Source organism: Artibeus jamaicensis, unplaced genomic scaffold (assembly GCF_021234435.1).
Source record: "Artibeus jamaicensis isolate MK-2021 breed Jamaican fruit bat unplaced genomic scaffold, CSHL_Jam_final contig_465, whole genome shotgun sequence".
Classification (NCBI taxonomy): Eukaryota; Metazoa; Chordata; class Mammalia; order Chiroptera; family Phyllostomidae; genus Artibeus; species Artibeus jamaicensis.
The window spans coordinates 28,034,816-28,059,030 of record NW_026521843.1 but is presented as its reverse complement, the minus strand read 5'-3'; the positions used below and the strand labels follow the sequence as shown (position 1 = coordinate 28,059,030).

Genomic DNA, 24,215 nt, shown 5'->3' with positions numbered 1-24,215 from the left:
TCTGCAGGACACCAAAAAATATATTTTTGCTGATCTGACAAAAAAATAGGACTAATTTTTATTTAATTATACCATTTGAATGGCTATTGTATTAGCTGTTGTCATTTTTTAATGTGACAATCGAAGGGAAAAGAGGTCAGTGCTCCTGAAATAGTCAGGTATTTCATGGTTTAAAAATTATTGTGGCACACTGGTTAAAAATCGCTGCTCTAGAAGTTACAATTTATATTCTTACCTTTTCAACCTACTTAGAATTAATATTATACCACCTTCCATTCTTTGTGTGATTATTTTCATGTATATAAATCCCAAAGTTCAGTGCTATAATTTTTGCTTTAAATGGTCATATGTCTTATAAGTGAAATTAACACACACACACAAATTTCCCATCTGGTGTCAATTTTCTTTCGCCTGAAGAATTCCCTTTAACTACTTTTTTTTGGGGGGGGTAGTATGGGTCTGCTAGCAATGAGTTCTCATTTACCTGAAAATGTCTTTATTTTTCTTTATTTTTGAAAGATAGAACTTTGGATTGTATGTGTTTTTTAGTTTTATTTTTGTTTTATAATGCAGTGCTGTAAAGATATCATTTCACTGCCTCCTGACCTGTATTGTTTCTGATAAGAAATTAGCCGTTTCTCGGATTGTCCTTCCTCCGTATGTCATGTGCTCGCTCACTCGCTCTCTCTGTGCTGCTTTCACAATTTTCTCTTTATCTTTGTTTTTTGGTAGTTTGAATATAATATTTCTAGATGTAGGTTTCTTTGTATTTATCCTTCTTGGAGTTCACTGAGCTTTTTATGTCTATATATTTTTTTAAATATTTGGGAAATTTGGGCCATTATTTCTTCAAATATTTATCTACCCTGTTCTCTCTTCTTCAGTTACATGTATTTAGGTATTTTAGTATCGTCCCACTGGTCCCTAAGACAGTGCTTTTTCCTCTCTCTATTTCATCCCTGTTACTTAGCTAGGATAATTTCTGTTGGACGTCATTCATGTTCATCTGACCTTCTGCTTACCTCCAGTGTGCTATTAAAGCTGTCCAGTCAAGTTTTCACTTAGTAGATACTAAATTCTCAGGTCTGGAATTTCCATTGAAGAAAACAACCTCCATTTCTCTATTGCTATTTCCCATCTATTCACTTTTGACTATATTTTTCCTTTAAGTCTTAGAGCTGCTTTAAAGTTCTCACGTGCTGTTTTCAACATCTGGGTTATTCGAAACCGATTTCTGTGGACTGGATGTCCTCAGTCATCACTCTGTTATGGCTCAGATTTGCATGATTTTTGTATACCTAGTTGTTTTTTAATTGTGTGGCGGACATTGTGCGTGTTAGGTTACTGAGAGTGCACATTTTGTCGTCTTCTTTTAGAGTGTTGAATTTTCTTCTGTAAATCCGTTCATTTATTATTAGGTCAGATTGAATCTGGTAAGGGTTGTTTTTTAAGTAAGCTTTTACAAACCTTTGTTTTTAGAACAGTGTTGAGGTTCACAATAGTATCGAGGGGAAAGACGGAGAGCTCCATATCCCCCTCCCCCCCCAACGCAGTGTCGCCCACTGTCAACGTCCCTCACCAGAGTGTTACAGCCAGTCAGCCTCTGCTGACGCATTGTTATCACCCAGAGGCCATGGATTATATTAAGGTTCAGTCTTGGCGTTGTACATTTTTATTGGTTTTGACAAATGTATAATGGCATGGATCTACCATTAGAGTTATCACAGAACAGTTTTAAAATCTGTGTGTTGTGCTGGTTTCTCCTTCCTTCCCCTCTAAGTCTTGGCACACACTGATCTTATTGTCTACAAAGTTTTTCCTCTCCCAGAACGAGATAGGGCTGGAGTCATACAGTACGCAGCCTTTTAGATTGACTTCTTCCACATAGTAGTGTGCATTTAAGGTTCCCCCGTATATTTTCATGGCTTGATAGCCCGTTTCTTTAGCACTGCATAATATTTTATTTTCTCGATGTACCAGTTTATCCACTTACCTACTAAAGAACATCTTCGTTGCTTCTAAAATTTGGCTGTTATGCATGAAGTTACTTCTGTCATCTGGGAGAGATTATAGAGAATTGGTATAATTTCCTCCTTAAATGTTTGATAGACTATACCAGTAACCCCATCTGGATAAGGATTGTTTTATAAACCTTGTTAGGATGGGTGTACAGTAGCCCTCTCTAGGACTAGAACAGCCCCACTTCTAAGGCCTGGCCTTTCTGGGGTATCAACAGAGTATCCTCAAGTTCAGCGAGGTCTCCTCACTGACTGGTAGAACATCCTGTGTCTCCCAGCTCTGCACAGCCTCAGGAATCTCTGTGTAGCCTGCAACTTCCAGGCAGCTGTTTTCTGCCTGGTCTTACACAGGCTTATTGTGGTGCTCTTGGTCTATGCAGCTGAGTATTTAGCCAAATACTTAAGAGGTCCCATACACATCTCTGTAGTTCTACTCTCCAAAGGTCCATTCTCTCTAGTATCTCTCTCTTCAAATTCCAGTCACTTCAGCAGTCCTGAGCCCACAGCGACTTCCCCAGCTCAGACTGCTGCATTCTGCTCGTGCACCACCCTGTGCCGCAGCTGTGGGCGACTGCGGGGCTCTTCTTATGTGGTTCCTCTCTCTGGAATCATGGTCCCACGCTACCTGTTGTCTAACATTTAAACTTAGATACTAAATATTTTGCCAGTGTTATAGTTGTTTACGGTGGGAAAAGTACTCTGGTACCGATTACTCCATCATAGCTAAAAGTAGGAGTCTTGTTTCTTTCAAAAACGTCTCTGACCAGATGTTAAGGTGCCCATGTGTCGTCCAAGCGCAGAAAAGTTACTGGAGCTGTGTGAGCTGAGCGGAGATTTCCGAGGGTATGCAATGCCCTGGGAACACAGGGATTCCGGCTGGCTGGCCAGAGCGGGGTGACCTCACTGAACAACCGTGGGTGCTCCTCTGACACCTGCGGAAGATCATGTCTAAGGACAGGGGGCTACTCCAGCCCACAGTCAGGATGGAAGGTTGGGTTTTTAAAATTAGTTTCCATTTGTCCTGTGCAGAACAAAGAAGGCAGTCATTGTCCCAAGGGTCTTTGTGTCTAGTTGGCTTGAACAAATTGATTGAGGTTAAACGGCACAAGTGAATGCAAACTGAGTGCCTAAATGTTGAGTTAGCAAAAAGATGGCTTCAGCATACATTCCATACACTTTATTGGAGGAGGAGGCTTTACCAAGAGAATCGCTTCTGGTGTTGTTTTTTATCCTCTTATGACCACTGGCCAAACGTTGGTTCGGGGTCTGGAAAACCCCCTCCAGTGCTGAAAGACAAATGCCCTTTACCACCTTCGTCCCGGAGCCCCATGGATACTCTGGGTTGCTCATTGTGCAGTATATACCTTTAAAAATAAAAATGCTCTGCTATTATAAAAAATACTTGTTTTTTAAAAATGTGCTTATGAACAATAGTATTTAAAATCCATTTTTCAAGAGCATTCATTTGTCCCCTTACATGTAAATGCCTATGATCCATTAGAGCTAGAACTCAAAAGTTTTTAAAAATTAAATATAGTACTTTTATGGTGCTGAACATTGCCTTAGCCTAAAAGGAAGTACATAAAGACCTCTTGTATACTGGATTTGAAGAACTGGGGGTGGAGCTATGCTTAAGCACACATGCTCTGTTTTCTCAAATGTTTTCCATTCTTCTGTCAGACCTGTCTTTCATGGGTCATGCAACACACGCTCTCTTGGATGACTCTTTTAAACTGTCACATGTCAATCAAAGAAAAGTAGATGGAAGATGAGGAAATAAGCTTGCATTATTTGAAATTAGCTTTCCCTGTAAAGCTTTTTTGCATCTTTAGTTTCTAACTGCATTTTGTATTTTGGCAATAGTAACAGACAGGAAGGGACACGAGTGAGTGATAATTGCTAAAGAAAATATTCAAGAATATTGCACCAGAAAACCGCTTGAGAATGAAACTGAAGTTTCACGTGGAATGTACGATGTGAAGTTTTGTTGCTGTTGCTGTACTGCACAGACAGTGTTTCATCTGGAAGGACTTTTTAAAAATAATTGTGAGATAATTTTAGTGCTTCAGAACAAAAAAGAGAAGAGCAGTTTGGATCAGCAATTCTTCAGAATTTTGTGGTAGAGGAACAATAAAAATGTGGATTCTGACCTCAAAAAAGCTGACGAGTATAAATGACTGTTTATATTTCTTTTTAAAAATCTCATAAATTTTAGGTAAAAACGTAGTGGCCCAAACAATATTTTCTTGAATTCAAAACAGACTGTTTATACAATTCACATAACTTGCCCAAAAATTTGGAGTTAGGTAACATGTAAAAAACAGAACAATTCATTTTTCCTGGCATCAAATCCTTGGCAATTAGCACAGTCAGTCGTGGGGTTCTCTTGTCTCCTGTTCCGTGACTGCCAGCAGCGTGATGCGCCACATGTCAGCTGTCAGCAAGTGTAAACCGAGCTTCTTGAAGACATGTAGTTCATACGCCTTTTCCTGTGCTTTCGACACCTACCACAACTAGCATGGTGTCTGGTACATAATAGTTGCTTAGCAAATGTTTTCAGAATGACAAAATCAATGCATCCGCCTTAATGTCAAAAACGTAATTATGGGGACAATATTAAACTTTATTTAGTATTTCTTCCCCTAAACATACATGACTTTTACTTTTAGAAAATAGTGTTAACTCTTTAGTACTTTCCTAAGCAAAAAGTTGGGGGAAAATATAGGCCAAATTTAGGATTATTGATGACAGCAATCCTTGCAGAAATATTCCTCACATAAGTGTAGCTACTACAGGAATTAAAAATATTTCAAATCAGAATGTTATCTTGGACTTCTATTCTTGCAAGGCATTTTGGTAAAATGTCTGTTCTACCTGGCCTCATACTTTTTAATGACTTTTAATAGTTTAGATTGTGTCAGGTTTATATTTTATTTGTATCATTCCCCTCTGGATAAATTTTTGGATTGAACACACACATACACATTTTCACATATGTCTTACTGTTTCCTTAGAATAAATTCTGATATATATGAAGATGCTACTTGAAATCATATACATATTTTGTACAATTGTGAGGATTAGATTATATAATATTATAAAGTCTTACAATAATTCCTGGCAGTAAAATCTCAAGGGTTTTTGATAGTAGAGTTGTTAGTTTTTATTGTTATCTTTCTACTAGACTTTGAACCCCCAGATAAAATGATTGCTTTAGTTAGAAAAACATCAGCAATCCCAACTCCAAGAAGTTTGAACAATAAGGAAATTTATTGCTCTTTATTAAAGAGTAGAAAATATTACAAGGAGGTGAGAGGAGGGATGGGTTTAGAACTGGTTAATACAGGATCTCAAGAGTGTCATGAAGAACTGGTCTCTTCATGTGTGCCACCTGCCATCCTCAGTGAGTCAGCTGTGTCCTCAGTCAGTCCCAGTCACATGGTTACAGTGCTCACCCTGGTTCCAGCTTGAATGAAAAGAAGGCCAGCTCTTCACAGAGGTTTGTGTTTAAGAGCAGTGAGGTCTTTCTGAAACTCCCAGCAGCCTTATACTTTTTATTTGCTGTAATTGAATAAATGAAATGGGACCACCATGATGGACTTGTGATTATGCTGCACAGTAGAAAATACATTTCATGCCATGACTATATCCATCACATAAATACTTGTGGATATGTATGTATCTCTTTATATAGTTAAACATAATTCAAAATAAAAGCTTCTGAAAATACTTATCCTTATTATCTGTGTGATAAAGCTAAATACTATTATATTTATATTTAAATATAAGGTTCTTTAATCCTCAAGTACAAAAATTGGGAAAGATTTCATTTAACATAGGTAGAAGCTCTTCGTGAATTTGTTGCAATCTAGAACACATGAGGCCAACAAGCACGTACAGAAAGTATACTATTAAGCCTATTCTTTTTAATTTTGATCAAGATTGAAAATCCTTTTCACATAACTTGTTCATTTGAGTGGTGCAATAATCTTAATGCTAATTGATACAGACAAGAATTATCAGTGAATTGTAGACTCAAGGAAACAGGATTACACAGGTGCATGAGTACCAGGACTTGGGGGGTCCCTGGGAACTGTCTTGAAAGCTGCCTCACACAGAGTATAAAAAGATAAGTAAATGCAATGTGTGACTGTGGATTGAATTCTGCACTGAGAAGGAAATGCTATAAAGCCGGATTGGGACAGTTGATGAAATTTGTGTATAGGTTGTGCATTGGGTAATATTATAACATCAGTGATAATTTTCCTGGTTGTAATTATTGTACAATGAATGGTTTGTAAGACAGTGTATTTGGAAATACACACTGAAGTATTTATATGAATGAGTAAATTCTTTTACTACTCTTAAATTTTTTTCTAAATTTGAGGAAATTGCAAAATTAAAAGTTGAAAAATGCCAAGAGATTGTTTTTCAACAGAAAAAAATGTACCTGCTTCTTGAATTTACATGCACTAAATGCATAATATATATGTCATGATATTTATTTTTTTAATATGCTGTTGGATTTGGTTTCCTAGGTTTTTTGTTGAGGATATTTGCTCCTTACATTCATAAACATTGTTGGTTTGTAGTTTTTGTGTGCCAGTTGTTCTTTCTTTCTTTTTTTTTTTTTTTCCTGGTGGTATCTTTGACTGGCTTTGATACAGGGTTATAGTGGCCTCATAAAGTGAGTTAGGAAGTGTTTCCTTCTCTTATTGTCTGAAAGAATTTGAGAAGACTTAGTATTAATTCTTTAAATTAATACTGTTTGGTAGAATTCACCAATGAAGGTCTCTCATCCTAGACTTTTCCTTTTTGGAAGATTTTTTATTACTGATTGAATCTCTTGTTATAGGTCTGTCTGTTCAGATATTCTTAGTTCTTCTCGAGTCAGTTTTGATCATTACTGCATTTCTAGGAATTTATTTATTTTTATTCTGTGGTTTATTTAATTTAATTTACTTTAAATAGTAATGCATTTTTAGATTATGTATATATATCTGGTTCAGTTTTATAAGTTATATTTAAATTATACAGAGTAAGTTTTCCAATGAACTGACTTGCAAATCTGACCTAAAATTTATTTATCATGTTGATATTTTGAGTATTCTACTCTCTTTACAGTATTACCAATACTTGACATTCTTCATCTTTTTCATTTTAGTCATTCTAGTATGGATGTTCCAAATGTTTTTATTTGATTTTTAATTTTGAAAGTTTTAGACTGACATCTAGTAAAACACCATTACCAGAAATACATCAGGGGTCTCTTGTTTTTATTGTTACTGTATATTTGTAAAATCCTTTTTAATGTGCTGTTTATTATAAAGACTTACAGATATTTTTTTTCTGTTTAAAATATGACTCAAGTCAAATTAAAGATTGCTGATTGGACAGTTTCCCTCAATTTTGTCTGTCATTATTAACACTTCCAAATCTGTTAGTTGAGCTTGCTTCAGTATTTTTTTCTTCAGTGTTTAAATTGATGTACCTTAAGGACAACTTATAGTAACTCAGTTAAAATGTTATAAATGCTAATAATTTGGAAAACGTTATACTCAACAACATTCTTTCTAAAAATACACTGAAAGTTTGTAACTAAACTTGGTTAAAAGAATCAGCATTTTGCCAAAAGATGATAGAGTTCTCATACCTTTTTTCCTGATACTTTGCCTCATAACTCTGAAAAGTTGCTCTTTAAGCTCTCCATCAATCAGTGGTCAAAATGACCATCATTTTTCAGAAAATCAAATGAGATACCAGCAACCAAAACACATGTTTTTTGTCTCATCTGGCTGCAGTATTCATTGTGCTGTTCATTGCCCGTTAAGGACATACACAACGTGCTCTATGTGGTCTATTCTATTTCTTTCTTGATTTTTTTTTATGCTGGTGGCAAGCCACCAAATTAACTTTATGACCCACTAATTGGTCACAACCCTCAATTTGGAAACCACTGGTTTTAACCAGTCATTATCATCAGCTGGAATTGGGGCCAGCTTTCCCCGAGCACACGGCCTCCCAGAGGTAGGGTGGATGCACGCAAGACAGTCGGGCTTCTGTTTGGAAGAGAACAGTGGGGTTAGAGGCTAGAGGTAGGACAGACAACCGAGAGTGCCCGCTGCACAGATGCTGCTCATGTCGCTGCCTGAGGCATCTCGTGTGCTTGGGCGTGTGTGGCGTTCTTCGTCTTCACTGCAATGGCTTCCAACCATTACTCTTAGTTTTTCCTGTTTGGTTAGGGTTTGGTCTCTCTCCTCAGATAGTTTTTCCTGTTGTTGTCATTGTTGTTGCTTCTACATTAGTATCTGTCCCTTACCCTCACTTTTTTCCTAAGTCCTTTTTTTTTGTTTTGCTTCTTCTCATCTATTTAGATAAAGAAAAGACTATCCTGCTCCTTTTTTTTTTTAAAAAAAAAAAAAAAGACTTTTTGTTTTTCGGGAAGAAAAAATAGACTGAGAGAAATATTTATGTGAGAAACATGAATCAGTTAGTTGCCTATCATATGGGCCCCAACTGAAACTGAACCCACACCCCAGACATGTGCCCTGACCAGGAATCGAACCAGTGACCTATCACTTTTCAGAGTGATGCCCAAACAACTGAGCAATAAAACTATTCGGGGCTAGTCTATCTTGCTGCTTAAAAGCTGTAGCTCAAGAGTGATCAGATTCTCAGTGAGACCTTAGGTTTTTCTTTAGGATCTTTTTCATGATCATGTTTGCTTATTAGATTTTTAAAATTACATTTAAATATTTTAGCTGTGGCCTGAATAGTTACCAAGTAGGTTTCCTCTGTCGTAAAAAGTACTACTGTACCCTTCAATCTGCAGAACGAAATGTGTGCTGTTACCAAGTGATAATAATGTGGTCAATCACAATACCTAGGGGCCCTATTTACTATATTGTGTTTAAGGTTATCAAACCTATCCTTTTTTCCTCAAGACATATGGACAAGAGAGTGATGCTGACCTCTAGTTTCATATTGGGAAAACAACTAGAGGATCTTTAATTTTAGAACTAGGAACAGTATCGAGTGCAATATGAACAATTCATTGTGGTAATCTGGCTTCAATTTGCCAACAAATATTTACTCTCAAACACTGTGTTCCATCACTTCCAAGATGCACATTTTCTTGCATTTTAACATCTTGGAAATCAGGATGCATTTACATTCATTGGTTTCCTACCACTGCTGTTGGCCCTATGAGCAATCATGGTGTATTTTCTGTGTGAACTTGATTATTAATCCTGGAGACATGCCTTGAACTTCACTGTTCTAGTTGACAAACCATTTCACAATAAAACATTTAAGAAACTTTACGGTAAGAATAGGATTTCTGTTGCTCTCCCAAATCTCTTCTTTTGATACTTTCTGTTAAGATTAAGATGGGACTACTATCGAAGTTTACAGAGTGAACATCTAAAGCTTGAAAGAAAATCCCAGAGACTGGAATACAAGGCATGTCCAGAAAAAGTCCAGCCATTGTTAATTTAATGAGAATGGTTTGGGTGACATTGATGTAACCAGACAGCCAAGGAGAGTGGACTAGAATAAACTTACATGAACAAAGACGACTTCCCTGTACTAGTCAGTGGGGATGGTCGGTGGTGTTGAGTGAGCACGTATATTGTGTGACCATCCCATTCAAAATGACTGAGCCAGTAGAGCAATGAATCTGCATCAGATTTTGCATTACGCTTGAACATTTCTCCCCAGCAACTCTTCAGGTGATTCAGAAGTCCACAGCTATGGGCCACTGGTGTTTGTAGATTCATCATGATAAACATGCCTGCTCATGCATCATGTCTCATGCAGAGTTTTTTTGAGAAACATCAAATCACCCACACAACTCAGCCCTCCTAATACCCAGATCTGGCTCCCTGCAACTTTGGCTTTTCCCCAAAATTAAAATCACCTTTGAAAGGGAAGAGATTTCAGACTGTCAGTGAGATTCAGGAAAATACGATGGGCAGCTGATGGCAATTGGGAGAACTGTGTGAGGTCCCAAGGTGCCTACTCTAAAGGGGACTAAGGCATCATTGTCCTATGTACAGTGTTTCTTGTATCCTGTATCTTCTAAAATAAGTGTCTCTATTTTTCATATTACATGGCTGTATACTATCAGGGCAGACCTCATCCTTCTCCTTTAAGAAATGCTACATTTCTTTTGATAATGTAAAAGACAGTTTTCTATTGAAAACGTCGACATCTATGACTCTGAGAAAAGAAGTGATTCAGAGGAATGGAATGCTGAATGTGAAGAAAACCTGAACCAGCTTAGATTGTTCATATTTTCTTTTTTATCTTTGCATGATATGTGATTTTAAAACTTTAAAACACCTCTTATAATATTTAAAAATATTAAATTAATGAGAAAGCAATAATGATGCTTCATATAAGCAATAGCATCTTCAATTTGATGAAACGTGAGTCGATCTCCTGTCAAAGTCACTGAGTATTCAAGTACTGCTTCCTAGTATAATGTAAGCCTTCTTCTCTTAAGAAGAACTAAGAGAATATACATGCAAGTGACGATAACACTACAAGGCAGTGAGTAAATGGCAGAGACCAGTATTTCTCAAAACATGCTCCGGGAACCAGCAGCAACAACATCACTGGGGAGTCTGTTAGAATGCAGATTCCCAGGACATGCCCCTGACCTACTGACCCAGAAACTCTGGATGTGGAGACCCAGCAACCTGTGTTTTTAACAAGCCCTGCGGGTGGTTTTGATGGCAAGCCAAAGTTCGAAAACTACTGCTCTAAGCAGAATTTTGGAAAGGGGAGAAACACTGGTTATATTATATTAGAGCGAAGTGTGTGAGCAGTTTAGAGTAAGAAAACACAGATTCCTTAAGTTCGGATTAATTATATCTGCTAACAGTGTACTTAAAAGAAATGATGTAATTTACTATGCTGTGTCTTAGCCAGCTATGTAGGCAAAATAATGGAATAGTCCAAGAATTTCGTTCTTTAATTTTGATTGATATTTGATTTTTGTCTTTTTAAGCACGACGTGTCCCCGACTTTACTCAAGGCCACACTGGACAGTGTCGTAGAAGAATGTGTCAGCTTCGTGGGCGTGGACGTTAACATTTGCTCAGAAGTTTTGTTAAGGTGAGACAAGGAATCTGTGGTTGAGGATCACAGAATCTTGAGTTGAACTGGCTGTCTAGCTACAAGGGGGCACATGTGTGAAGTTGTTAGGTGTAGAAAAATCTGTGAGTTCATACCTTGCTTTAGGTAATCAATCAGAAGGGAAGACATTTAAGAAGAGAACTGTACCAGTTCACATTATCATTTTTAATACTGCAAATCTAAAGCGAAGGGCATATGGTTACCATTGGGTGCATTAGTGTCACTAATAGAATTTAAACAAGGTTAACATGGCAAAGAGCTGTTTCCCACCACGTGAGAAAAGATATTTTCCACTACTTCAGTCTCTTGCATTCATCTGTCAAAGTTGGCGGTAACCAAAGGATGAATTCTGAGGGTTCTGTGGTACGGTTACCACATTTGCACCTTGATTCCTCAAGTCACATGCCAAAATCTTCATCGTTCTGTAATCTCATTTTACATACTTTGTCTTTTTTTTCCTGGGGATATGGAACAGTTGCTTTTTTGTTCGAAGTTTACATTTATTACACAAATCTGCTGATGCAGCATAAAATTCCAGATTTCTGTAAATGATCTGACCTTTTCCCTTTGACATGGGTATAGCAGAAAATATCCCTTACGCTTTAAGGTGTTGCTTGTCTACCATAGCTACAAGTGCTCATAATTCCACATATGGAATTCTATAGTAGATTAAGATTCTCTTGAATAGTAATCTTTTAATTAACAACAAGCAAACTACATAATTTTATAATTTTTAAATTTTATACTAAGCATGACATTCATGGATAAGTACTTTTCTGTAGTTCAAGTCTTTTACATTAATGAGAACAGGCTGATAAAAAAAATAGGGCAGTAAATGCAAATGTAGCTATTGTAACTTCTGCTCTTAACTCACCTTGTAAGCTAAACAGGAAATGGCAAACTTGCTACTTGGTGCAGAAATACAAAGACTGTGCACAGTGAAGAAATGCTGTGGGGAGCAGTCCTTCTCCTTGCACCAGTGGTAACTGGGGTACCAGCATCTTTACAGTTCGAGACATGTGATAATATGTAATTGCATTTTTTATGATACAAATGTTTTATATTATTGTCTTTTCAGATGAGAGCTTTCCTTTCAGTACTCTTGGAACTACTATATCTGCCAGATTTCGCATTTTTGGTTTTTTTTTTTTTTTTTTTTTAGGCATATTGCAGGACTCAATGCCAACCGAGCCAAGAATATTATTGAATGGCGAGAGAAAAATGGACCCTTCATCAACCGAGAACAGCTGAAGAAAGTGAAAGGACTGGGTCCAAAATCTTTCCAGCAATGTGCTGGCTTCATCAGGATTAACCAGGAGTACATTAGGAAATTCTGCAGGTGATCATTCGAGTAGACACTTTTGGTTCTGTTACCATCCTTCTTTCTTGCCCTTACGCATCCAGCTCATTGGCCTAAATCCCAAGTATCTGTTCATTTTGTCACTCAGCTTGTTTTGACTATCTAATATTTGGTAGGCACTGGGAATATAGCAGTGAACAAATCAACAGGTTCCCTGTTTTTATGGAGTTAATTTAAATGTGTGAGACAGAGAATAAATAAACTAGTGGAATAAATAGATTCAGCTGTAGTAAGTGCTATAAAAATGAAAACAGTGACACTATCTTAGGGAGTGGTACCGCTGCTTTATATGTAATTCATTGAAAAGTTACTTGACCCAAATTTTCAGTGAAATTAAGGAGCCAGCCATGCACAGAAAAGTGAACAGGTTGTACGCAAGGGCTTAAGATGAACCCAAAGTTGGTGTGTTCAGAAAACGAAACCCAGGCCAGGCCACTGTGATTGGAGCACCCGTACTAGGCAGGAGTGGCATGAGGCGAGTGACCAAGGGGACATCACAGTGGCCAGGCCTCACCGATGGCTGCTCCCCCACACAGGGTTGGGCTTCCCCATCCCCTCCTCACTGAAATCTGGCCAAAGCATTATCAGTTCTGTTGATAAAGAACTAATTTTTGGTTTTTAATTTTATTAGCACAATAGCAAACAAATTGGATAAACTTCTTAGCATCATTTATGAAAGAATAGCTTTTATGTATATGCTGTTTTGGGGCTACCTGATTCGTTTATGTGTATTTTTTCTTTTGGCAAAATTTTAAGAGAGGTAATGTGGACAAATAATCTTTATTTTGGAAGAGACTAAGGGAAAACCAGCCCCACTGGATAATACATTATAAAGCTACACTAATTGAACAGAAATTCCTAATATTTTGTGTAGAAATAGAACAGAATAAACATTTTGTGTTGTTTCAGACAGTGAGTAAAATTATTAATTATCAAATTACTGGTTTTATGACAACTGGCAGGAATTTGGTATGTGTGGGGGAAGCTACAGTTCCACCTCACACCTTGAACCCACCTAAGTTCCAGGTGGATCATAGATTTAAATGGGAAAAAGTGAAACTGTAAAAGTGCCAGAAGAAAACATGAGTAAATTATGGAGAACATTGGAATGATAGAAGTTCTTTCTAAGTATACCACAAAACCCAGAAGCCAGGGAAAAAAGATAAAATAATCACATGTTTCTTAGTTTATATGTTCTTTGAACACTTGGTTATAAAATTTAAACAGTAAAAAAAAAGAAGAAAATGAAAAGTAAAGGGTATCTCAACCTCTCACTTTAAGATAGTTTCTTATATGACGTCTGTCCAAAAGGTCAACGATGCGATATGAAAAATAGAGACACTTATTGAAGAACATACAAGATACAAGAAGCATTGTGTGTGGGACAATGACACCTCAGTACCATTCAAAGGAGGCACCTGGGCACCTCACACAGTTCTCCCATTTGCCATCAGCTACCCCACTGTATTTTCCTGAATCTCATCGATGGTCTGAAATCTCTTCCCTTTCAAAAGTGACTTTCGTGTTCTGAAAAGTCAGAAGTCACATAGTCACATGGTACAAAATCTGGGCTATAGTGGGGCTGGGTCACCTGGGTGATTTGATGTTTTACCAAAAAAACTGCACAAGACGTGATACACGAGTTCACGCCCTGTCATGATGAAGCTGCCAATCACCAGGTGCCCATAGTCACGGCCTTCTAAATCATCCAAATAGTTTTCATGGAGGAATGTTCAAGCTTAACACAAAATTTGATGCAGATTCATTGCTCTACTCAGTCAGTCGTTTTGAATGTGACAGCCACACAGTCCACACGCTCACTCAGTGGCGTCTACCACCCCACTGACTAGTACAGTGAAGTCGTCCTTGTTCGCACGGGCACGTTCCAGTCCACTCTCCTGGGCTGCCAGGCTACACCAATGTCACACAAACTGTTCTCGTTATATTAACAATGTTGGACTTTTTGCAGACAGACTTCATATATTACTTTCTAAAAACAAATTTTTACTTATACTACCTTTGATATATATGTTATTTTAAAGTGCATGGAGAAGGGATCATTCTGTACAGGTAATTGGAACTTGCTTTATTTGTTTCAGTAATGTATCTTGAATCTCCTTCTGAATATAACATATGGGTTTACATCATTTTTATAATGTCAGTATAGTATTCAATTTATGGATGATCTATGATTTCATCAATATTCTGTTGGAAAACATCCGTTTTAAAACTTACCATTTTGGAAGTGATTATGAAGTGCTCAAAGATTAATCACCATCGTATCTTCTTACTCCTTCATTTTTAAAGATTTTATTTATTTTTTTGAGGGGGAGGGAGGGAGAGAAACATCAACATCAATGTGTGGCTGCCTCTTATGCATCTCCAACTGGGGGCCTGGCCCGCAACCCAGGCGTGTGCCCTGACTGAGAATCGAACCGGCAACTCTTTGGTTCACAGGCCAGCACTCAGTCCACTGAGCCACACCAGTCAGGGCTGTCATATCTTCTTAATAGATCATACTTTTAGTCAGAATGGACTATTGCTATCTAATTGAATATTTTTTTGCTTTGAAATCTGTTTTGTTTACTGTCAATGTTGCTATGTTTGCCTTTTGAGAACATGCTCGGTGTATTTTTTTTTTTGGCATTTAATTTCTGTGACTCTTATAAACAAATAGATTTCATGGTTTTGCTGAATCACTTACTAATATATTCAAGTTTATATGTGTTTGGACAAATATATATATGTTTGGACAGATGTGTTTGGACTTAATCTTCCATCTTATATATTTCCTTTGTGCTTTCTCATTTTTTTCCTTTCATGCTGTTTGTGGGATTTACCAGTTTTCTCCTTGCTTCTCTCCTTGTTCTTCCACCATATTTTTATTTCCCCTTGGTGATTTCCTATTGTATGTTTTTATTTAACGTTAATCTGGACTGACTTCTGCTGTCTCTGTCCTCCTCCACAAGAAGCTGAGACCCTTCGGTCCCTTCCCAACCTTCTGCCTTTCCTCTGCCTCCCGTCATGAAAAGCCTGAAAAAAGCTGCAGGCTGGCCCTGGATGGCGTGGCTCAGTGGATTAAGTTTCAGGCTTTTTTCTTAATATATCTTTTTTTGCATTATTCATGAAAAATTATTTAACTTAGTACATTTTTATGGTTTCTGCACTTATCATGGTTTCTTGGAGCACACATTATCATTTTTCTTGAACTTCTTTTTGCTGGAGTAGATACCCTTATGAAATTCTTTTCTTTTCAGAAAGGGTATATTGTGTGGATTGTACTGTATTCCTTACATGTCTGAAAACAATGTTAATTTGCTCTATTTAAATGCTAGTTGGGCTAGGTATGTGACTCTGGATTCAAAATCATTTTCTCTTAAAACTTTGAAGCTATCACACTACATCTTAATGTGTGTTGATGAGAAATTTGATGCTGGTCTGATTCTAGTTCCTTTTGAAGAAATATGTTCTGTTTCTTCTCTTGATTTATAAAATTATATTCTAAAGTTTCTCCACACTGTTTTGGGAAATCATCTTCTCCTTTTCTCCTTCTTATTTATTTCCCTCCACTTTTCTCTTTTTTCTTCTAGAATGCCAGTTGTAGAGGCTGAAGGAATCAGTCAAGAATATTTTTGGCTTTAAGTAACAAAAATCCAATTAACTGTTTAAACAAAAATGTGGTAATTTCTGTGAAGTCAGAATGGTTAGAATCTTGTTACTGTTTGTGTACAGCAGGGAAATAAGCACGTTTTTAATGAAAGAAATTTTCTTTTCTACCCAACTTTACCGGCCCTCCCCGTACCTCCTGGTTCAAACGTGTGCAGTAGTCAGCAAACTGAATCTGCAGACCCGAACCAGGGTGTTGCCGTGACATCTCCAGCAGGTGCTGAGGTCACAAATGAGAAGCCGGGCAAGAAGAAGAGCAAAACCGCAGCGAATGCTGTACTGAAGCCAGATCCTTTGGACCAGACTTGTATTCACCCGGAATCATATGGCGTAGCGACGAGGTAAGTCTGAGGCCCGTGTGAGAATTCTCCACGCCCAGTGTGTAAGTTCTCTGCAGCAAATGGCCTTTGTTTTGGCAGAAGGGAGACTTTTAAATACATGACCATGTTGAACATGACAACATTTTTCAAAAGTTCCGCATTGCTGAGTTATGTGGCACATTATTTTATTTCAGTGAGGAATGAAACCATTATTCCTGGAGCAGTGTCAAGCCAATAAACCCTGGTACTAATGGTGAAGTGTGAGTAATGGAAATTGCATGGCACTCTCCTCTGTTTGTTTTGGAAATTAACAAGACACAAATGACTAGCACCTGGCTTAAAGCTCCGGCTTATCTAAAGATAAAGCCCTTTTGAAAGTAAACAGCCAACTCTCAGATTTCTTAAGAAGCGTCCCCCTGCTTGGTTATTACAGAGTCTAAGAAATGATGTACTTTTGAAGAGCACACGTTAACCCAGAATGATCTGGGCAGGGAGTGGGTTTGAGTACAAGGGAGCACTCACATAAGCATTAAAAGAAAAAACTTGAAATACCGCATTTGTTTATTTCAGCACATTTTAATTAGTTCAAAACCGGTGACTTGTTACATAATTGGTTTAAGGCCTAGTGAGTTAAGTAATGGTGAGGTTGAGAATGGTGACTATTTTAACTGTCATTGATTCTGAAGTGAAATTTTAAATTTGTTTTGAAATAATTGATATTTTATTATTTGATCAATGTGATTGATTTCCTTTCTTTTAAAAATGTTTAAAAATTATAGGCTACATAGCACATTGTAGAGAACTTAGAAAATAGAACAAAACAAGTAAAAAGTATTTTATCAGCATCACAACAGTGATACTTATTTTTCTCCCAACATTCTCTTATGAATTTCAAACATACACAAAAGTTTTTCACAATGAATTCCTATATACCCACACCTAAATTTCATCATTAATATTTTACCATGCTGTTTTTCCACTTATCTATCCATTTATCCACCAGTTATCTTATTTGTTTATGTATTTTAAAAGAAAGTTATAGACATCAGTACACTTTCAAGTAATAGTTCATTCAGCATGTGTGTTATTAACTAAAAGTATATCAATCTTAAAAGTTTTTATTCCTTTAAAAAAAAGGATTTATTTATTTATTTTTAGAGAAGGGAAGGAGAGAGAGAGGGAGAGAAACATCAGTGTGAGAGAGAAACGTTGATTGGTTGCCTCTTGTACATGCTCTGACTGGGTGCTGAACCAGTAACCAAGGCATGTGCCCTGACTGGGAATTGAACCAGCGATCATTAGGTTTGTGAGACAACATCCAATCAACTGAACCACTCCAGTCAGAACAGGTTTTTCTTCTTTTGAGGTGAAATTCCCATAAAGTTTTAGTAAATAAATACTTGTCTCTGTGTAGCTCATCACCCTAAAATGTTCCCTTATACCTCTTCCTGGTCATTGCCCCAGCCTCCAAGAGCTAACCACATGTTCCGATTTTTCTCTGCCAAAGATTAGTTTGCTTCATCTAGAATTTCTTGTAACTATTACCAAACAATTGTACTCTTTTGTGTAAGACTTTAGTGTAATGTTTAGAGATTTTCATGTTGTAACAGGTATTAGTACCATGTTCCTTTTTATTGCTGAGTAATATTCCATTATATGAATATGTCACAGTTTATTCCCCTTGTTAAAGGAAATTTGCCTACTTCTGCTGTTTTACTTTTATGAGAAAAGCTGCTATGAACATTCTTGTACAGTGTTTTTGTTGTTATTGACATTTTTTCCCATTTATCTTGGAAAAATACTTAGGACAGGATATGCTGTGTCATAAGATGGATAAATGTTTAGTTTTTTTAGAAACTGCTAGAATTTATTCCAATGTAGTTGTAGTACCATTTTACATTTTCACCAGTAATGCTTAAGAGTTCTGGTTACTTCCTGTCTTTGCCATCATTTGATGTTAGTCTGTTTACTTTTAGCCATCCTAAGTCAGTGTGTGGTGGTATTTTTTTGTGGGTTTGTATTTGGATTTCTTTGGTGACATTGAGCACTTTCTCATGTGCTTGTTACCCATTTGTGTGTCTTCTTTTGTGAATTATCTGTTCATATCATGTAGCCATTTTCTAATTGAGTTGTTTTTTTTTTTATTTATTGAGTCTTGGGAATTTCATTGTATTGATTTGAGAGAGCTGGAGATCGAGGAACGTGGATTTGCCGTTTGACTTGTTACGCACGCACTGGTTGTTTCTTGTGTGTGACCTGGCTGCGGATCAACCCCAGAGTTGGTGTGTCGTGATGAGCCTCTAACCGACTGAGCTACCCAGCCAGGACTGGCCGTAGGAATTTTTTAAATATTCTCTGGGCACTATTCCTTTTTGAATACATGTTTCAAAAATATTTCATCCTAGTCTGTGGCTTACTTTTCTTATTGGTGTCTATAAATGAGCAGAAGTTTTTAATTTTGATGGTGTCTAACTTAGCAACTTTTTATAGTCACTGCTATCACAAGTCCTGTAAGAAGCTGTTGCCCACCTTAGGTCAGGCAATTACATGTTGTGTAATTGTGTATGAATTGAAGTAGGGGTCAAGATTCATTTTTTTCCTTCATTATGAACATTTAGTTATTCCAGCACCATGTTTGAAAAACAGCAACAAATCTTGCCTTTGTCCAGTGCTTCTGTCACTGTTGAACGTGGCAGTCGAAGTTTCTGGCCCTCTGTTCTGTTTCACTGGTCTGTTTGTCAGTTGATTACTGTAACCTTATGATAAATTTTGAAGTCAGATAGTATGTTGTTTAATTTTGCTCCTTTAAAATATTTCTCTGAATATACTAAATGATGTGCATTTTCCTACACATTTTAGAATGAGCTTGTCAATGTACATTAGAAAACAAAAAATCTGGTGGGTTTATGATTTGGCATTACATTGAGTCTGTAGGTGAATGTAGGGACAGTTGATGTTTTCTTAATATTTATTAAGTCTCTTTGATCATGAGCTTCTTATGCCTTTTTATTTATTTAGGTGTTCTTTCATTTCTCTCCACAATGTTTTTTAGTTTCCATTGTGCTCATTTTTATTTTATGTTTTGCAACATTTTTTTAAATCATTGCTAATATGGAAAATAATAATTAATCCTGACAGTCACTTTGTGTCCTGCACCCTTGCTAAATGTACTCACTAGTTTTTTAAGTTGTCAGCAAACAGATGAAATCTTTTCTTCTTTTTTTTCTGTCTTCATGCTTTTCATTTCTTTTTCCTGTTTACTGCGATGGTCAAGACCAGCAGGGCTCTGCTGAGTGGGAGTGGCGAGGGTGGGCGTTGTTGCCGTGTTCTCGGTCCTCTAACACCTGGTCCTCATTGTTTGGGTATTAAAAATACAAAACTGGGGTTTCATAGTGATGATATTTTTAGTGTTGTTTGAGAAGGTGCCTTTTTCTGTTTGCTTTCTGATATAAGCACATTTTTTTTGGTTTCTGAATATTCCTTTTTTAAAAAGGCTAAATCATGTGATTGAACTGTAATTTATTAATAGTCGTACTAGTAATGATCCCTATGGCGGATTCCTAGAAGTGAAATTTCTCTGCCAAAGGATCTGAAAGTTTGTGTGGCTCTTGATCTACATTGCCAAGGAGCATAGTGTTTTATAATGCCACCAGCAATGTTCAAGCCTGACAGTCTTTCATTTTTCCTGTCAGACAGGACTTGGCTGCCAATTCTCACAAGTCAGTTTCCACACGTGGAGTGTAAAAGCCCTGCCAGGGACTGAGCCCCACGCCCTGCTCTTTTGGGGGTACCTTTGTCTCTCAGAAGCAGGGTACTTGTGCACTGTGTCTACTTTTTACAATTTTTTTTACTATTTCTGTTGTTTACAAAGACTTTTTTAAAGTGTTATTTACATATATGGATTCTCTATTACAATTTTTTCTATTACATGTTAAAGTGGTTTATCGTATGGGCTGAAATTATTTCCTAGTGTACCTTTTCTTTCTGTCTCTAATGCTATCATGTTTTTCAACAATAAATGTTTAATTTTTATGAAGAAAACCTATTCTTTTTCTTGCTTTTATGTAAATTGGTCTTAAGATCTCTGATCTCTCAGATTAATTCAGTGATCCCCAGTTTTTTCATATTTTTTATGATTTTTATTTTTTACTCTATGAGTTTTGTTGCTTATGGACTTTATTCCTCACTTAGAACATGCAGAGCCCTGTGGCGGGGCCGGAAGGACATAAACATGAGTCGAGGCAGTTTGTGCCCTCACGGAGCCGTCCTGAGTAGGTAGGACTCACCCACCAGTAACCCTGGCAGAGGTCGGTAGTGTGTCAGCACTTTCTCAAGCCCAATGGTTGTTCCAAGGAGAAAGAGGTCACATCCAGATAAGAGCATCTTACAAGGTTTCATGCAGGAGGTGGCATTTGGGGTAGGTCTTCGGGGCTTTCACCCGGTAGAAATTGGAAAAGAGAAATTTGAAGAGTTAGACACAGGAAAATGTAGCTCAGGTCAGGTTTGGGGAGTAGTTAATAGTTCGGTAAAAACAAGAATTCATTGAGTACTCCCTCATTGCCAGGCACCGTGGAAGCATCATCTTGTTTAAACCCGGCAGCAGTTCTTTTCTTTTTTTTAATCTTCACTTGAGGATATATTTCATTGACTTTAAGACAGAGAGAGAGATCTTTCGGTTGCCTCCCGTACATGCTGCAAATGAGGATCGAACCCACAACCTAGGCATGTGCCCTGACCAAAAATCAAACCCACAGACTTTTGTTAAATGGGATGATGCCCCCAACCAACCGAGTCACCTGGCCAGCAATCTACTGAGGTTGTTACTGTTATTATTCCTGCTTCTTTGAGTAGCAGGAATAATACAGTTCAGAATGTCAGCTGGGTGCAGTAAGTTATCTAACATAACTCAGCTGATGGAACCAAGATTCGATCACATCGGTGGCACTCCATTGCCTGAGCTTTTAACTGGGTCAGTTAAAAGGCTATTTGGGGGCCAGATTTAAATGTAATCATAATGGTCTTTCAGATTAAAGCTATCATACCCTTAAAGACAGTATGTATTGAGCACAGAAAAGTAGCAAGAGGATTGTGACTTGTCTTACATGTGCCTGTTAAGGAAAGAGAGAGAGAGAGAGAAACAAGTGTCTGGAAGACGCCAGCTTTGAGTGGGACTCTGTCATCACACACTGACTTAGACTCTGCCTCCCCTCAGGAGAAAACATTGCCTCCTGCAGTAAAGGAAACTTTGCCTATTTACTTTATTAAAGGATCTATCTGTAGGAAATGAATCTTTCACTTAGAGTGTGTAGAATTTTATGCTGTTTTGCTGCAGATGTGATGTTTCCTGAATTTTGCACTAAGAAGAATTCCTTTTCATTATGTCTTATAGAATGAGGTGTGTGCATTTCAAAATAAGCAGCTTGACGTGATCGTACCGGGTGTCTTTTCACCTCAGGAGGAGTAGGATGTAGAGCAGGAATGGCATACTCACCTTAGAGATGAGTCCATCTCTGCCAGAGATGTTTTAAGTGAGAGAGAGGCCAGGGGCGGGAGAGAAAGGAATAGTGCAAGGTCTTTAAGAAATGTCAATTTAAAAAAACAGAGTAAAAGCATCAGTATTTAGAAGGGGAAGGGGAACACGGGACGAAGAAACCAATTGCTACAGACGGCACACCTTCAGCAGTCCTTCACAGTGGCTTTGTTCTAAGTCTCTTACTTGTCTCAGTCTTCTCACTTTACCTGAGTGCTTTACTAAGGACATCCGAAGCTACAGTACAGCCCCCTTTCGTGGACCGTCTCCATATCTCGACTCACGCAGTCCCGCCTTCCTCAGCTGCCCTTCCACCGGATGGTTCTCTGTGTGTCACCCACCCTTGCTTCTCACAGGCTGCCGAGGGCTCCGCCTCAGCGTTGTCCTGGTCTCTCTGTGTCGCTGCCAGGCCTCCATAAACTTGGGGGGCGGGTGACAGCTAAATGAGCAAGGTCTTGTAGCTTTGGAAAATTGCGTGACTTGGATGACTCTTGTGTCTTCAGTGTCTCCACCACCTGCTCCTCTCACTGCGCCCGGCAGACGTGCTGTTGTGGTGGTCGCCCCTCCACTGCCCCAGAGCCAAGAGCAGCACCACCTTTTCTCTTACTTCCCCAGAACCTCCGTCTCCTCGTTCCTTCTTTTCACGGCCACACTTCTCAGAACACCTTGCCTCTAATCCTCACCACTTGCCTTGTCCCAGTGCCTGACAGATTCGGCCTCTATCCTTCTATACTTCTGAAATCACTCCTTCGACTAGCGATCTCCTGATTGTCAAAACCAGGGCCCTTTTCATCCTCAAGCTACTGACTCACTCGGCCACGTTTGACACCATCAGCCTTCTGACCTTCCAGGACCTTTGTTTTCATACTCGACTTTCTCTGGTCCTCTAAATGCGAACAGTCTTCAAGGTTTGTTTGTTTGGCCGCTTGCTTGTTTGTTTGTTTCCATTTGCTACCCTCTCCTCTTGCACTGCGTGGTCATACCCACTCACATGACTGCCTTCTCCACTGGTAATTCTAGCCCTGCCTTTCAAGCTCTCCAGTCCAGGCCCTCCTCCTAAGCTCTAGCTCTTCCTTTCCATTTGCCTGAAAGAGGTTTTCTCATGAATATCTTTGCAACTCAAACTCAATATCTCTAAAAGCAAAACTTGTACCTTCCTTTTATCGCTTCCTTTGTAAGTCCCTCTGTTCCACACATCAATCCTTTTCACTAGCCCTACACAAAAACAAGACAGACAAAGAATCAAAAGGACTCGGCCTTTCTCTCTCGTCCCATAATGAATGGTTAATGGCACGACTGCCTTTTCATTAACTGGGGCTAGAATTGACAGAATAACTCATCTATTCATCTGAACATTTCATACCAGATTTGCTAGGCTGGTGGCGATTGAATTTAAGGTTGGCTGTGACTGTGGGCTGCAAGCTCCAGGAAGCCACTTGTGAATCTGGTTTACTCTTTTCTCAGCCCCCGACACAGACTGATACAGCATTATTTGTTTAATGAAAGAATAAATGACAGAATTAGAGAGTGGGAAGATGGCTACATAGAAGAACAGCAGGAAAGGGAACTACTCGGGAACTGACCATCTTAGTTGTCAAGGAGCAAAATGAAATGTCTAGCTTTACTTCAAACTAAATATTTTTTCTGTAGTCTAAGTACGAGTTTAGACTTGTAGTTTAAGGCTGAGGAAGTTGTGTCAGCAGAACTGTTGATAGAACATCTAGATCATTCCTTCTGCTCGTGCCTGTCCCACATGCTGAGTGAGTAGTTCTTTCAGAATCCCTTGCGGATTGAAGGGATTTGGGGACCTCCACACACTGAATCTCATGCCTCCATAGAGTATTGAGCTCAGAGCTCAGCCTTCCCAGATTTTACAGACTGCAGAACAGAGACAGACCATGACAGAGGATTACTTGCCATTTGCTGTCATCATCCAGGAATTGTCACGATGTCCCCATGTGTGAGTGATTTCATTGTTGGGTAATATGGGCTGGGAGTAAAATTGCTGCTTTGTTATGAGTAGAATGAAGCCCAGACGTAATTTAGGGGTTGCTACGCCCCTGTGCCTCTTTGTTTTTGTCCCACCACTTTGGCTGACCGAGAGAGCCAAAGGCAAGTCTCCGATTTCCCCTTCTCCTTGCCTTCGGTGCAGGAGGCAGTGCTCTGTGCTGCGTGTTCCG

The 24,215-nt window shown here is 38.3% G+C and overlaps 1 protein-coding gene across 2 annotated transcripts in view; it reads left to right on the top strand.

Moving 5' to 3' along the window:
• Nucleotides 1–24,215, top strand: part of SRBD1 (S1 RNA binding domain 1) — a 187,489-nt gene that overhangs the window by 150,383 nt on the left and 12,891 nt on the right. The window contains exons 17-19 of one of the 2 annotated variants that reach the window (XM_037161255.2): nt 11,032–11,138; nt 12,322–12,498; nt 16,347–16,526. In XM_037161255.2, coding sequence (XP_037017150.2) covers nt 11,032–11,138; nt 12,322–12,498; nt 16,347–16,526 — 464 coding nt within the window. Of the gene's footprint in view, nt 1–11,031; nt 11,139–12,321; nt 12,499–16,343; nt 16,527–24,215 lie in introns of both variants that reach the window. The other variant, XM_053667113.1, reaches the window with a different exon arrangement.